This window comes from Xenopus laevis, chromosome 6S (genome assembly GCF_017654675.1).
Source record: "Xenopus laevis strain J_2021 chromosome 6S, Xenopus_laevis_v10.1, whole genome shotgun sequence".
Taxonomy (NCBI): domain Eukaryota; kingdom Metazoa; phylum Chordata; class Amphibia; order Anura; family Pipidae; genus Xenopus; species Xenopus laevis.
This window is the reverse complement of record NC_054382.1, coordinates 62,851,569-62,869,123: the sequence shown is the minus strand read 5'-3', so window position 1 is coordinate 62,869,123 and position 17,555 is coordinate 62,851,569. Positions and strand designations below refer to the sequence as shown.

The following is a 17,555-nucleotide window of genomic DNA, read 5'->3' as shown; positions in this document are numbered from 1 at the left end:
GTATTTACAATGATATTAGTAACGCCTAAAGCTAGTATTTAATATAGAAGGTATTATGTTCTGTGCTGATCCTATTGAACCCTTGTTTGGCATTCAGATTTTTCTAGGTTTTTGTATTAACTTTCAGAAATTGCCTAAAAAACTTGAATTTTAGAAGTTTTTGTATGCATCACTAAGCTTTTTTTCCCGTTCATAATTTTAATATTTAAATCTTTTAATAAATTACAAAGCATTTGTAACTTTTAGAGATATTTGGGGAAATTCACTAATGGGCGAAAATACGTCAGCTTTGCCGCCTTCGCCAGACTTCGCCAGCGCAACATCGCACAGACAATGCTAATTCACTAAGTTATGAAGTTTCGTCGCCGGCGATGAACGCTTGCTAAGTTGCGCTAGTGTTGCTACGGCAGGCATAGCGAAGTTGCGCTAGCGTTAGATCATTTGCATATGGATGGGAAGTTAAATTTCAATGTACGCATATGTTGCAGCAAATACATTACATTGCACAAGCCCAGGGAACCTTAATAAAAGAAAATAGAGTTGTTATAATGCCCTACATATGAGCCCACAGTATAGTTTATGTGCCATATGTAATGAAATGTAGGGGGGAAAGAGGGTACCCAAAAAAATATACAATCTTTTTCAGCCTATCACCCTGTAAAAAAGAAAAGACGCCAGCGTTTTTTGGGACTTTTTTTGGACAAAGTCCTATCTACTCTATTGCACTTCACCTGGTCTGCGGGGGTGAAGGCAAGTCTGGCGCTAGAGGTAACGTTCAGTAAAAACGAAAACTTAGTGAATTTGCATAGTAACGCTCTGTCGCCAGAGTGAAAATACGCCTGCCGTTAGAGTGCGGAGTTGCGCTAGAGTCTATCTCCTTCACTAGCAAAATTACGCCAGCGCCTGTTAGTAAATCGTCGAAGTGCTGAAATGATGTCACGCTGTCGAATTTTCGCCAGCGTTAGCCACTTGCCCTTTAGTAAATTTCCCCCCATTGAGTTTAATCAAATTTAAAAAATCTAAAACCAGTAAAATTCTAATGTTGATAAATTGGTCCCAAAATTTTGGTAAACAACCTGTGAATTCTGGATTTCCCAGTGCAATCTTTCATAAATCTAGACATATTTCACATGCCCACTAATAATCTGTGAGCTAAAGGAAACAGCCAGTTGCACAGTCTTAATTTTGTACTGTAACAGAAATTACATTGGAATTAAAAATGTTCATAATATATGTTCATATGCCAAAGCTTATTAATGTAATTAAGTTAGGTTTATCCATAAGACCCATACAGAATCAGTTTTGGTGTTTTGGAGGGAAAGCTGTTGTCAACTGCTTTGAATTTTATAAACTGGATTGTGGGCACTTTGCCATAATGCATAGTTTCGCATTTGCTGTTTGTCACAGTAATTATAAGGAAAGCTAATTCCTCTTACATTTAGAACAAAATCTGTAATAAATACTTAGAACTGAAAGAGGAAAATAATCGCTAGAGTATTTTTGAAAATTGCTTAGTATTTGCTTAGTAATTGCTCAGTATTTCCGTTATGTCAATTCTTGCACAAGAATCTAAAATTGTAACATAAAATCAGTGTTATAATTATGTTCAAAGCTTGCATTATATTATTGCTTCTGATGCTTGATTTTCCTTCTATTTTGTTTGCAATAAATAGCTTTTTTTATTCTGTCTTTTTTAAGTGACAGTTACATTTCTAAATGGGATTCTGCCAGACTTCCTATCAATTTAGGAAATATGATTATTCAGATTTTTCTATGGATGCAGAAAAATGATTTCTCTGTTAGGCTATAAGGCTATAATTGTATTGTTATTAATACTTTTATTACTTCAGTTTCTGTTCAAACTCTCTTTTATATTTATTCAAGTCTCTCACTAAAACAATTGCCTGGTTGCTAGGGTAAACTAGACCCTATTACCAGATAGCTCCTCAAATATGAAACTAGATAGCTGCTAAATATAAAACTAAAAAAATTGCAATATAATAACCCAAAATGCAATATAATAACTAATTGCAAAATGTCTTAGACAATTGCTAATTTCACAGCAAAATTGTACAGACCAAGAAAGTATGCTCATATCTTCTCATATCTTTCCAAGCTTCTTAAAAAATGAATTCATATACCAAGTAGAATTACTTTTTTTATTAAAAAATGACTCTTATTAGTCATCTGTCAGAATATGTATATTTTCAGTCATGCATTCTTCAGTCCATTTTAATAGTTTTTGGTTGTGTTGCTATGGTAACCTGGTTTGGCACCAATAGAGGTGGCAGTGAATGACTGTAACTATTTGTAAGTTATGTTGTGTAGGTGGATGCTCCTTCTATGCTGCATAGTACTGATGGACTACATACAGTGTATACAAGGCAACATCATTTAATACACATCAATCACTCTACTGAATACACATCCCAAGAGAGACAGTGTTTATACTTCAATATGGAAGTTATGGAATTGTTATGTGCTCAGTCAGTCACATGTTTCAGTGTCACCTTATAGATGTACAAAGAGGACCAATAACATGTAGCCATTTCTGCTAAACTCTGCCCTCCAGTTCAGTAAAAGCTATCTTGATAGATTACAAAAATAGCATTGCCTTTTCAAGGAACACTTGTACCAAACAGTTATAACAATCCAATATGCTGTTTTATATTTTATATGATTTTCATGTTGTGTTTAACTATTTCTGTCCCTGAAAACTGAGTGATTGAGATTGTGGTTATCACATTTATGATGCTCCATATACCAAGAGGAAACAGAAATGCACTCATTTTCTAGATATTCAAAACACATGCACAGTAAGAGTTTTTAATATTGCTTTGAGCATATCTTATTCTTCATGATTTTACCTGTTTATTTGTATTTTTACTAATTGCTACCTGAAGACCCAATGGAAGGTTTATTTAATACAATTTCAGTAAAGTGTTTTATTACTTATGTTAGTGCAAAGGGACAAATACATAAACTTTTTCTCTATTGGCAAATGAGTCATTATTAAAAGGCTGTGTGCAAAGCAAAAGGTTTTTCATGTTTTAACCTTTAACAATATCTATTATAGCCTTGTAACATGGTGACTGCATTACAGGCAGCCATTATGGGAAGCCAACATTATTTGAAATGAATTAACACAATCTCAATAGATATACAGTATAGTTGGGAAATATAGATATATATGCTTTCTATCAAAACAAAGATATACTATAAATAATTCCTTACACTACACATTCATTCATTTTTAATGCATTGTGGTTTGGTAGTATGAGTCCCACCAATCTAAACCCCACAGTTTCACTTGTTATAGTTACAAAATACCCCAAATCCATATCCATTAATGAATCAACTACCACTTTTTAGTTCAGCATATCATTTGCATGTACAGTATATTTCAGTTCCCTAGTTGAGAAACCCTCCATCTATCAGTACTGAAACTCATCAGCCCTTTATCCACACTATCACAGAATCTGCTAAATGCCAGGGTACACTGAAAGCATCCTGCATGAATCTTATTATTTTGTGTCAGCACTCACTGAGAAACTATTTACAAGGTCATTCATGAATAAATTAAATATAACTGGCCCAAGTAACCAGAAAATGTTTTATTAATCACATTACTGCATCTGCACTGTATTTTTCTGACAGTTTTTTTTTATTTTACACATAGTTGACTCAGACCTATGTCCTTTAATTTGCTTAATTGCCCTTGTGTGGCACCCTATCAAAAGCTTTTGCAGAATTTAAATATCAACCATCTACTACCATTCCTATTCTGAAACATATAGTCATCATTTCATTGAAAGCTATTAGAATAATGTCACAAAATCTAAGTAACATGAACAAAACAGCATAACATTTGCATATATTGCAAAATAAATATATTTCTGGTTAACATTTATGAGGGAACTGGAACAATTGGTCAGGACTCACCCAAACCGTACTTTGACAAACAGGTGCACGTGCAGAGTTGTCCACTCCAACTGGCTGAAGATATCAATAGCAAAATCACAGCACCATGCAAATCTTGTTAAATAATAAAAGCCTTTTTTGGATTCCTGGCTTAAATCTCACACAAAAAACGTTTCAGGTCTGCATGTAATGAGTAATATTCTGAGAAAATTTGCAATTTGTTTTAATTTTTTAGATTTTTTGTGGTTTTTGAGTTATACAACTTTTTATTCAGCAGCTCCTCATTTCACAGTTTCAGCAATCTGGTGGCTAGAGTCTAAATTAGCAACCATGCATTGATATGGATAAGGGACTGGAATATAAATAGAATAGGGACTGAATAGAATTATGAATATTAAAAAGCAGCAACAACTATAAATGCGTAGCCTTATAAAGCATTTGTATTTAGATGGGGTCAGTGACCCCAAATTGAAAGCTGGGACAAGTCATAAGAAGAAGACAAATAGTTAAAATAATGAAGACCAGTTGAAAAATTGCTTAGAATCAGCCATTCTATAACATACTAAAATTAACTTAAAATTAACCACCCCTTTAAAACATGGCCCAAGTATTGTCAAGCCTTTTTTCCTCTTTTGATAACCAATAATTTCTATTGTAAGCTACATAAGGGAGACAGATACAGGTGTTTTCATTTGTGTGGCTTCCTGGTGAGGTTTGTGGCGATTGATTCCTGGTCTAACATTATACTCAACAATACCTCTTTTCCTTCATTGGGTGTCAAATATATAGAGGCTTAACATTCCTGACTGAAAGGATGTTCCTTTTTTGAATGACTACACATTGGCCCTGTCAAACCACAGAATCTCCCATATACAGTAACTAATGAAACAATATGACTATTAAGATTTTCATTTATCCAGGCTATTGTATATATCTAATACAAGTAATTCAAAAATAAACAACTGGACTTGCTGAGTAATTATTGAAGACATTTCACTGCTCATCCGAGCAGCTTCTTCAGTTCAACTGACTGGTGTGGGAAGTTCTCGGCATATAGACTCTTCCAACAATACAATCACAATGGCACATTGTAAAGGTGGCCATGCACGGGCCGATAAAAGCTGCAGACAGAACGAGTCGGCAGCTTATTGGCCCGTGTGTGGGGCCCCCCGATGGAGATCTGGCTGAAAGTCGGATCAGATGGGACTAAAAATCCCGTCGGATGGCGGCCGCATCTGTTCGTTGATGCAGTCCTGCGATCCGACCGCCCGTAAAGCCACTGTTAGGATCCGATCGTTGGGCCTTAGGGCCCACCTCAATTATAGGGGAGAGATCCGCTCATTTGCTGACATTTCCAAACGAGCAGATCTCTCCGTGTATGGCCACCTTAATTCTTCAGAGAGGAGACATTTGAAATTCACAAAGGTGTTGATTCTGTGTAGTTACTGTGATAGGATTACAAATGAGTCATGCAACTCCTAGAAACAGGTGTTACTTGTGAGAGTTGCATGAATGGATATGGGAAGTGTTCTGAAAAATCCGGGGAACAGATTTTAGAACAGCATTGTAGGTAGGTGGTGTTGAAGGCCCTGCCCTTGTTCAGGGATGGTTTCTCCACCTTGACATGAATCGCCTCTTTCAAACCAGCGGTCTTATTATCCAAGATTTGGCCATTGCTATCTTCAAAGGAGTGTCCCTTGTCTTTAAGGTGTAGAAAGACAGACGAGTCTTGCCCTGTAGAGTTCGCCCTCTTATGCTGAGCCATTCGATTGGTGAGCAGTTGTTTTGTCTCCCTAATGTATAGATCAGTGCACTCCTCGCTACACTGCCAAAGACTTTATAACCAAGATTCATGGCGGTACACTAGAGGCAGAAGAAACAATGGTATCATTTGATGTCACTTCATTGTTCACATGTATACCTATGACAGAGGCAATTGAGACTGTAAGGAATCAACTGCAGCAAGATAACACCCTCAGCAGCAGAATGAAGCTCAATCCTAACCAAGTATGTTTGTTGCTAGATTTGTGCGTTAACACCACATACTTCAAGTACAAGAACCTTTTTTATATACAAAAACATGGCTGTGAAATGGGTTCTTCATTCTCTCCCATTGACGCTTGGGTTAAAATCAGATCCAGAACACATTAACTAATGGACAATAACATTAGGTTCACAAGGGAAGATGTCCACAGAACAAACTTGCCTTTTTGGACTGTTTGATATGCATCCAAGAGGGGGTAACTTGAAAACGGAAGTATACAGGAAACCCACTCAGATCAATATCTGTTGTTCCATTCCCACCATCCACTGGAACACAAACTGGTGTCATTAGAACTCTGCACCACAGGGTGGAATGTGTGGCAACTGATACAGAGTCCAAGGACAAGGAGCATAAACATCTCAGAGGAGCTTTGAAATTGTGTGGCTACCCAGACTGGACCTTTGTCAAAACAGCAGCAACCATGCACAACAGGAACACCAAAATAAATAATCATCTGGAGACAAATAGTAGGCGAAACATAGTCATCCCATATGTAGCTGGAGTGTCGGAGAAACTCGGGAGGATTTTCAACAAACACCATGTCCCTGTGTTTTTCAAACCTAGCAACACACTGAGACAAAAACTGGTACACCCAAAGGATCCAACGCCTAAAGAAAAACAAAGCAATGTGGTATACAGAGTCCAGCGTAGCAAGGAGTGCACAGATCTATACATTGGGGAGACAAAACAACTGCTCACCTAGCAAATGGCTCGGCATAGAAGGGCAAACTCTACAAGGCAAGACTTTCTACACCTAAAAGACATTGGAAACTTCTTTGAAGATAGCAATGTCCAAATCTTGGATAAAGAAGACTGCTGGTTTGAAAGAGGTGTGAAAGAGGTGATTAATGTCAAGGTGGAGAAACCATCCCTGAACAGAGGCGGGGGCCTTCAACACCACCTGTCTGCCACATACAATGCTGTTCTAACATCTGTACCTCAGCGATATCAGATCACTTCACACATCGATTCATGCAACTCTCACCTGTTTCTAGGAGTTGCATGACACATTGGTAATCCTATCACAGTAACTATACAGAATAAACACCTGATGTCACCTATCTGAAGAGTTGCAGTGTGCCGTTGTGATTGGTGGAAGATGCCGAGAACTTCCCACACCAGTTTAACTGAAGAAGCTGCTCGAATGAGCAGTGAAACGTCTTCAATGATTACTCAGCAAGTCCAGTTGTTTATTTTTGAATAACTTGTATTAGATAATGAATGAATATGAACAATATTAAACAAAATAAATAGCATTATAATCTTTTTTCATATAAACCTTTTGATGTGCTGGATTAATTTCTGTTGAAAAAAGCACACAAAAATCATCTCCGTTATGTCACTCTCAGTGGCAAATTTACTAAATGGCAAAGTGGCCGTCGCTAGCGAAAATTCTATATGATGTCAGTGACATCATATCCTGTATGCTGAAAAGTCATTAAAAAAAAGTTAAAATTCTGGTGTTTTTTTTAAGATTTTAAAGTGGGATTGTATTTAAAAGTTGTAACTGCGTAAAAGCGTAAGTGTGTTAATGAAGTTTTGCTAAGCACAAATATGAAAAGCTTGGGCTGACGAAATTTTGCTGTATTTTAAATTCATTTTTTTTCCAGTATTTTAGTGCAGAAAAGCAATTTCACTAATTCCCTTAATGGATTCATACAGTTGCTAACACTTTAAGTCAACTAAGACAGCTATAAGATAACATTTTTGCATTTTGTACTGTTTGCAAAAGGATTAAAAAAGGCAGCTGAAACGCCTGACCAGATCCATGTACTGTACATAACAAATAATCAAAGCAAATATCTTAATAGCAGAGAACAAATAGCAACCAATCTGTGTTTAATAAAATTAACTTTTAGCAATTAGCAAATCAGGAATTTTTTCCTATCTAGCTTACTTTGTGGCTTAAAAATTCTGAAAACTAAATATAGGCAGTATGCTTAACAACTGTTATTTTTGTTTGTACCCCGTAATTTGTTAACAAGGTCTCAGACTTCTATAACAATGCACAGTTTCAAAGCAGTGTTTAAAGAAATTAGTGGAGAACACTAACAATGAAGCTACAAGAAAAATGCTTATAACAGACTGCATCCATTTGGCAATTCAATAAAAAGGAATATTCTTGAATATCACACATACAGTACAGTGCCATAATGTTGGGGACAAAGACTCTTTAGTGTGTAAAATTGTAAATCAAACAATTCAGAAGTGCACATTCCAGACTTTAAACCCTGAAATGAGGGGACTATGTATAAAAAGTGTTGTAATTTCTACATGGTGAAACTGAAATGTGAGGAGCAGAGGGGTAAATCAAAGAAAATGTGTCCTTGTCCCAAACATTATGGAGGGCACTGTACATATATGTAAATGCAATGGAAACTCTATACATGTGTGTGTGTGTGTGTTTGTGTGTGCGTTATTTGAAAATAAAACTTTACACTATTAAAAATGAATGAATTTACTGCATATACTTTTTCAAAAGATTTGCCCAAAACAGTGATATAATCTCCCATTTAATGTCAAAATATCTGAAACATCATTAATTTGTGAGGAAACTGTAATGCCTGGACTGTTGTTGATATATTTGAAATAAACTGAAAATCCAAAAAAGTTAAAAAAATACAGTACATTGTATTCAATAAAAGGAACAAGCAAATGTATATGTTTTTGTGAAAATGTATGCAACTTTGTGGTTGTATTGCTTGAAACAATACCCGTTGACTCCAATACATCTGGGTAATTTTGGGTAAGCTTCGCAAATGTTTTGAAGTGAAATAGGGCAGTTTCAGTCATCACTATTTAGTATATAGTATACTGTATGTGACATATTGCTAAATGATCCTGATCAAAGGTATTTGTTTTTGAGAGTTTAAAAATGTTCATTTGTCCTCATTGTTATAGTAATAAATGTATACTGCACATAGCATATAGTATACAGTCAGCATTAAATGTTTTACAATACGTTTTGGGCTTCTGTACCAGGAAAAGGCAACCACAGCCCTTTAGCAGGGAAGATCTGTGCATCCAAAGATGCCCCAGTAGCTCCCCATCTTTTCTGCTGATTCACTGCACATGCTCTGTGCTGCTGTCACTTACTGAGCTTAGAGACTGACTCTAAATATACAGTACGCTAAGGGGCACATTTACTAAGCTTGAGTGAAGGATTCGAATGAAAAAAACTTCAAATTTCAAAGTATTTTTTTGTGTACTTCGACCATCAAATAGGCTACTATGTCCTTCGACTTCGACTCTGATTAGAACGATTCAAACTAAAAATCGTTCGACTATTCGACCATTCGATAGTCGAAGTACTGTCTCTTCTACTTCGACTACCTACTTCGGCAGGTTAAACCTACTGAGGTACAATGTTAGCCTATGGGGACCTTCCCCATCATTTTTCTAACATTTTTTATGATCGAATAAAAATCCTTCGATCGATCGATTAAAATCCTTCGAACCGTTAGATTCGAAGGATTTTATCGTTCAATCGAACGATTTTTACTTCGATCGATTAGTAAATGAAGATTTATTTATTAAAGGAAAACTATACCTCAAAATTAATTTTAAGCAACATATAGTTTATATCAAATGAAGTAAGTATTGCCTTTTTACATCTCTTGCATTGATCTGCCATTTTGTGATGGTCTTTGTGCTGCCTCGGAGATCACTTGATCTACAGCTCTAACTGTAACAGGAAGAAGTGTGGAAGCAAAAGACAGAACTCTGTCTATTGATTGGCTCATGTCAACTAACATGTATGGTGTGCATGGAGGGCAGCCCTTATTTTTTAAAATGCCAATTTTCTATTTATGATTACCCAATGGCACATACTAATAAACATATATTGTTATGATAATGGTTAATTTACATGAATCGGGTTTTACATAAGTGCTGTTTTATGCAAAATATTTTTATTGAGACCTACAGTGTTTGGGGGGGGGTATAGTTTTTCTTTAAAAAGGTATTAGATGTATTAGACATAGCCTCACAACTATATTACTTGCAATGGTGCTTCCTCCCAGACCCATACTATCAAAATTGGCTCCTACACCCAAAATTTGCCTCCTGGACATTTTTTGATGATACACAATTCTGATTACTGATGCTTAATGGTTTGTCATTGCTTACTTTGTTTATTCGGCTTTTTTTTGTGCATATAAAATAAAAAAACTGATCCCATGCCTGTACTGCATTCCTCAGTTGTGATGTTGCTCATAACAGTAGAAAAGGCATAAGCTGCTTATGCTGACAGTATTCTCCAGCAGTCTTGGCATACTTTATGACTGACTAACTATTTTTATAATAGAACATTAAGTCACAATGTCACTAATAGGAATAGAAAAAAAATCAGTTTTGTAGAGATAGTTACCTAGAACATTGGATCTCAAGGCAGAGAGACTGATTTGAATTCCATCTTCTGGTGACCCTTGATGTCCCTTAATCTCCTCCAGTTCCAGCATGCTTAGGGTAGCCAAAGATATTTCACTGGTTTGCAACCTAAAGCTTTGAGGTCAAAATGAAAAAAAGTTCTTTATAGAGATAACCCATGATGAGCAACAATAATAAAATTGTATGCCAAAGAGTACATTATAAAGGAAGCAACAAGAACATAGTGCAGCTAAGCAAAAGGAGTCGTTCTTACACATATTAACTTTAGTGTTATTAAGTACATTACATTTAAATAGGTGTCATATGCTATGTTAAATAGTGATTTTAGAACATTTGACTTACTGTTAAAGGGGACCCGTCACCCAAACAAAATTATCCAAATCCTATTTTATCACGTTAGTCAAGCAAAATTAACTTTAATTACACTGTATAAATTATTTGAATCTTGTTTCCATCAGTCTGGGAACTCATAATTATAGCAACCAGGAAGGAGCCATTTTGTGGACACTGTTATTAAGGCAAGCCTTGTATCATCTCAGAATCTTGTTTGTGCACCAGAATGGGGGACCTGAAGTCCATCCCCATGCCCTGGTTACACAATTAAATCGTTAAGAGAGCTGGGGGAATGTAGGGAGAGCGGTGACATCTAGGAAGTGCTGAATGGAAAGTGAAAGTAATTGCTTGCCCCGCCTCTATGCCTAGGCATAGAGGCGGGGTAGGCAATACTTGATTGACAGCTGATATTTTTAAATGAGTTTACAACAGCTATGAATGCTTTAATAAAAAAAATAAATTGGATTTCATATTTAATTTAAGAAGGACTTTTATTATACAGATTTTTATGTCTGGGTGACGGGTCCACTTTAATGAAACCGGGAGGTTAGACCTATGGAAAGCTTCGACCTATATCTCATTAAGAATTCAACTACAAATTCAAGAATCCGTCCCCAGAGTGTGTTTACTTGGTATAGTAAAATATTTCACAACCTCAACTAAAGTAATTATTCTATAGGTGCTAATCCTTTATTCACACAAAAATATAGTTTATTATTGGATGAGGCCAACAGATGAGACCAACCCCAATAAGAGTAAGAAATTGGCAATTCTGCCTCTGCTTAAAAATCACTTTTGAAATAAGAGCTTATGCTTTTAAATTTACCTTTGTATGGAACATATGGTTTCAGAAAGAGAATTGATGGTTATGCTATATATGACATATAAATCAACGTAATAATTGATTTGGGGTCTAATGCAATATGAAAGTTTAAAAAATACATGAAACTATGTTGGAAACTGTAATTTTTATAAATTTGTAAAAGCAGAACTTAATTCATCCCCCTAAGTTAATAATAAATAAGAATAATGAACATTTTCTAAAAAAAAATGGTAATGCCATGGATAAGGGCCTTTTCACAATACTAAAACTAAGAAGACAGAGTCTGTCTGATTTATGGTTTCTCTGAAAAGGGCAAAAATTTTAAAAATATGATGAAACAAGCAGAAGGATTGTAAGGTTACATTGTATGAAACTTGACCCAGTACCTTATAGAAATCACAGGACCTTGTTCAACTATGGTCAGATACTACACTCATGCCTGCTAGTTCTTATTTATAAGCAGGGAAATATTTTAAGATCAATCTGTAAATCTGTATTGCTTACTCAGGAACACAAATTAATCTTTATCTTAACATTATAGCAAGCACAGCTCAATATTGCCAGATACTGTATTTGGGTTTTGTGGGCCTTACCGGTGCCCTCTGAATCAGAGCAAGATTATGCATTGTTATAAGTATGTCAAGTAACCTAAATCTTTTTCAGGAAGCTGAAGAAATGTTCCAGAAAGATGAAAACATATAATGTATAACCTGAATTTTTATTTTGCTCGAGTTAAGTAAAATGACTGTTCCAAAGGAAAGGCTGTTAGGAACCCAGAAAATTATCTTTCCTATTTTCCATCATGTTCAACTACCCTCTGCTGCAGGAATGAACATAGGTTCACAAAGTACCAAATATCATATGAAAAGTTTTGGTTGAAGTTTTAGTAAAAGGTTAATGCCATGCAAGTATTTTTTGAGAATCAATATTCTTATCGCAGTTTCATCATATCATCTAGTAGTCTTTGTTCGAATTATTTGTTTATATTTTCTGCTTGTATTTTCTTGTGTTCTTCAGGGTCAAGTTGTGTTCAGAAATGGAGAGAGAATGGGCACAATCAAATTTACTCAGCTCCAAGGTAAGAGACATTTTAGATTTATGATATAAAAGGTAACCTGCACCTTGTTAACTATACTGAGGGCAACTTGTAAATTGAGTGCCACTGGAGGGTACGCTGGGGCCAGTTTAAAGGGATACTGTCATGGGAAAACATGTTTTTTTTCAAAATGCATCAGTTAATAGTGTGGCTCCAGCAGAATCATGCACTGAAATCCATTATTCAAAAGAGCAAACAGATTTTCTTATATTCAATTTTGAAATCTGACATGGGGCTAGACATATTGTCAGTTTCCCAGCTGCCCCCAGTCATGTGACTTGTGCTCTGATAAACTTTAGTCACTCTTGTACTGACATACTGCAAGTTGCAGTGATACCATCCCCCCCACCCAGACTAATAACAGAACATTGGGAAGGTAACCAGATAATAGCTACTTAACACAAGATAACAGCTCCATTCCTGACACCAAAATGGCAATTGGACCAGTCCCTGGACAAGCTTGTACTATGAGCTATCTTACATAACCCTGTATTCCTTCACTTGCTAAAAAGCCATCCAACCCCTTCTTCAAACTATCTAATGTATCAGCCAGTACGACTGATTCAAGAAGAGAATTCCACAGATCTTCACAAATCTCACCATACAAAACCCCTTGAGAACCTCCTGTAATCGGAATGGGTGCCCACTGGTCTTACTTGGTGAATAAAGGATTAGAAAGATTACTATATATATGATCCCCTTAAATATTTTACATAGTTATCATATCGCACCTTTTCGCCAATGGGAACAACCCCAGCTTGGTCAGTCTTTTCTCATAGCTGAGATTTCCTGTAGCCTTTACCTGCTTAGTTGCCCTTCTCTGGACCCTCTCTAATTCAATAATATCCCATTTGAGTGGTGAAGACCAAAACTGTATGGTATATTCTAGATGAAAACTTACCATTGCTCTGTACAGTGGAAAAGCAAATCTCTCCTCCTGCTAATCTATGCCCCTTGTAATACAGCTCAAACTTTATTGGCCCTTGAAGCTGCTGACATTGCTTGCTGCAGCCAAGTTTATTACCTACACCACGGTCCATTTCAATTATGGATTTGCCTAATGAAGTCCCATTAAGCATATAAGTGGCTTGCATAATTTTGCATCCCAGGTGCATGACTTCACATTTATCGACATTGAATCTCATCTGCCACATAGATGCCCAGATTGTCAGTTTGTCAAGATCCTGCTGCAAGGATACCATATCCTGGATGAAATGTGTTGGGTTGCATAGCTTGTGTCATCTGCAAACACTGATAAATTACTTACAACTCCCTCCCCTAAGTCATTAATGAACAAGTCGAATAAAAACCCAATACAGGACCCCAAGGGAACCTTAGTAAGAACTTTACTCCAAGTAGAGAATATAATATTAACAACCACCATCTGTACCGGATCCTGTAGCTAGTTCCCAATCCCCATCTCCATTTGTGGGGCACTGTATCAGGCAAAAATGCTGCTCCTGGTACTTTAAGAGACAAATTTCCGGAAATTCGGGTCTTCTAACGCAGATTGCACAATTATGCTCTCTGCCGCCCTCATGACCCCCTGGACCCCCTTCAGCGCAAAAAGTTTCGCGCATGGGGGAGGGGGTGCGGCAGCAACTGCAAGCTGCCTCAGGTGGCTGAGGGGCCAGGATCGCCCCTGCACTGTATCAAACTCTTTGGCAAAATCCAAATACATCACATCTACTGCTCTCTCGCTGTCCAGCATCTTACTTACCTCATAATAAAAAGCAATCAAATGTGTCTGACATGACCTATCCTTATAAAGCCATACTGGTTACTACTCATAATGCCATTCACCAGGACAAAATTTTGAATGGGATCCCTTAACAAGCCTTCAAATAATTTGCCCTCCACGGATTTCAGACTTACTGGCCTATAATTACCAGACTGAGATACTAATGCCTTTTTAACTATAGGAATTACATCATCTTTCCTTCAAACCATAGGTACCATTACATATGAAAGCGAGTAAGAGAAAATCAAAAATAGAGGTAGGTTTAAATTTGAACTAAACTCTCTTAGTACTTGAGGGTGTATTCCATCTAGCCCTGGCACCTAAAGTAAAGCTTTATGAGCCATATCCTGAGTCAGCCACTAACTAGATTGAGCTGAACCAACAGTGCAGCTATGAGGTGGGTCATAGAACTCTGCTCACGCCGTTTCTGTATTTGTTACAACCATTGGGGCCATTATTTAAAGCAGCAACAGTCTCAACCTACTTCTTTTTACTATTAATATACTTAATATACTTTTGGGGGTTAGTTTTAGCCTCTGCTGCAACATACTCTTCTACTCTTCGTTTTTTATCTTTGCCTTCTGGATTGCTGTTTTACAACATTTATTAAGTGTTTGTATTCATTAAATGCAGATTCTGTCCCCAAAGACTTGTAGTTCTTAATTGCCTTTCTCTTCTTTCCTATAAAAGGACCAGTAACAACAACATTTTTTAAAAAAAATCTGTTTGTATAGATCAAAAAAAAAACTACCAACACAAATTAAATGTTAAAATCGCAAAGTCTTAAGAAATAACTTGCCAAATCTCCGATTGCTCTCCTCTTCAGAAAGCGATCAGGCGATACATTGTGCGGGGGGGGGGATCTCCTGCCTTCCTTATAGGAGATAGCCAGGGAGGAGAAATCGAGCGCCGCAAGTTGGATCTTTGCTGTGTCGCCATTTCTGAAGAGGAGCGAAAGCGGAGTTTTGGTAAATTATTTCTTAATAAAGACTTTTCGATTTTAAAGTTTAAAGTTTAATTTGTGTTGGTGGTTTTTTTTTCAAAAGAAATTCAAACTAGGGATTCAACTAGGGAATTGTTATAATTTCATTTGAGTTTTTTTAAAAAAATTGAATTCGATTTTCAAGATTTATCATACTCTGGCCCTTTAAGAACTTGAATTTGACTATTTGCCACCTAAAACCTGCCGAATTGCTGTTTTAGTCCATGGGAGACATCCTTTGATCAATTTGAAGTTGTTTGTTGCCTTCCTAACATTCAAGTTTTTTTCAGAGAGTAAACTAGAATCAAGTTTTTAAAACATGAATCAAATTCGATTTGAATTCAATTCGAGTTTTTGGGTTGATCCTATTCATCCGAGTTTGGAAAATTAATTTTTTTTTTTCATAACTTTTGATTCGTCAAGTTCATGGGAGTTTTTTCAAATTCAACCCTTGATAAATCTGCCCCTAAATGAAATAACATTATGGTCAATATTACCCAGGGGTTCAATTACTTGCACATTTGCTATATGGTCTGGGTCATTAGAGATCATTAGATCCAGTATAGCATGGTTTCAGGTTGGCTGCTTAACAACCTGTGTCATAAAATTGCCATGCAACATGTTTATAAACTTGTTATTAACTGTCCTGGTTTTCCTGTTGCTCCATTCAATATCTGAGTAATTAAACTCCCCCAGTATCATTACTTGACCCAATCTAGCAGCCTTTTCTATTTGCATCAGGAGCTTAGCCTCCTCCTCTTCACTTACATTAGGGGATTTATAGCATACGCCTACAATTAATTCGCTGAATTCGTTACGATCTTTGAAGAGCTCTTCCCACAAGGCTTTGGCTCCCTCATTTTTCACATCAACACTTTCTTTATATTAGCTTTTAAATACTGCCTAACAGACAGACATACCCCTCCTCTTTTTCTATTGCCTCTGTCCCTCGGTAAACAAAGTATAGCCGCTGATATTAACTGCATTAATTGTAGCATTAAGCAATATCCTTGTATTCAGATTTGAGTGGCAGCCTTCTGTTTATGAATCTTTTGTATGATAATACAATACTTTACCTTAGTCCTTCTTTTGTCTTCAGCACTGATATGTTTTGTAAGTAGTGATGGCTGTGTACCCCATACATATTGTTTTCAGGTGGTTTTGACTGACACCCTTGACAATGGAAATAATCCAGAATTCACAATGCAGGTTTAAAAAAAAACAAAAAAAAAACCTTGGTTCTCTGTGAAGCATTATACAAAATTTGTTTCATAGAAATTACATTTTTTGATTGTGGAGCGACAGATGTTTTATTCAGAATAATTTTCTAAATGATTAATCATCCCGGTGGTTAAACTGCTTAAATGATCATTTAAGAAATGGCTTTTGGACTTAAAGTGCACATTACGATGCATTAGAAATTCATCCTACTATGATAAATAAAAGCTGGTCTGTCATAATTGCATACTGTTTTTAATAATGATATTAACTAGTGACATTGGTACAAAAAAAAATAGATATGTTGAAATATTTCACTTTTGGTTAAAATCTAACAGCATGTATTCATCTGCTTGTACAAAACAATTGTTCTATAAACTGTTTCTTGGGAATAGGGTAGACAGGTATAATGGGACACGTGGGTCTCTTCCCTGTTAGCTGGGTGTATCCCTTGAGCTTCCATATGTTAGATATTCAGGTTCAGGATGTGTCTATTTTATAACAGGGATGGGTGGGTGTACTATTTTCTTTCTTTCTTTTCATTTTGGAATAGAAGAATATGTTTTTACTACTCTGGTGTCATTTTCTTTTGCAGTATCAGTTTTAATTTTTGTTTTATATTAGAGCTGCTGCTTTGACCTCCATCAATTAATACATCAATTAATACATTAAGAAAACAGTGCATTAAACTGATTTATAATTTTCTTTATAAAACGGTTTGCCATTATTTCTTAAAGGACCAGTAACGCAAAAATATTTTATGTAAAAAATCCCTTCCTTCCAATAACACAACTAGCCTTGACAGGGTTAACAATCTTTAATTTTTTCCACTTAAATTATGACACAAAATCCCTCTTCCGGTTGTACTGCTGTCTCTGAAAAAAGGCAACAGGGCGATCAGCACTTGAACCAGCTCTTACGTGCGTGCTACCTTCTCCAGATATTTCGCTATTTCTCTGCAAGCAGTAAGGAAGTAAGTGCATTTGTGCTGACTGTTGGGGCTTTCTG

General features: G+C 36.3%; 1 protein-coding gene and 1 long non-coding RNA gene across 2 annotated transcripts in view; one reads left to right on the top strand and one right to left on the bottom strand.

Moving 5' to 3' along the window:
• gabbr2.S (gamma-aminobutyric acid (GABA) B receptor, 2 S homeolog) overlaps nt 1-17,555 on the top strand; it is a 338,466-nt gene that overhangs the window by 211,389 nt on the left and 109,522 nt on the right. The window contains exon 8 of the mRNA XM_041567636.1: nt 12,528-12,588. Within this exon, the coding sequence (XP_041423570.1) occupies nt 12,528-12,588 (61 nt within the window). The remainder of the gene's footprint in view (nt 1-12,527; nt 12,589-17,555) is intronic.
• Nucleotides 1-17,555, bottom strand: part of LOC121395083 — a 226,075-nt gene that overhangs the window by 128,728 nt on the left and 79,792 nt on the right. The window contains exon 2 of the long non-coding RNA XR_005962241.1: nt 10,335-10,468. This is a non-coding gene — a long non-coding RNA (uncharacterized LOC121395083). The remainder of the gene's footprint in view (nt 1-10,334; nt 10,469-17,555) is intronic.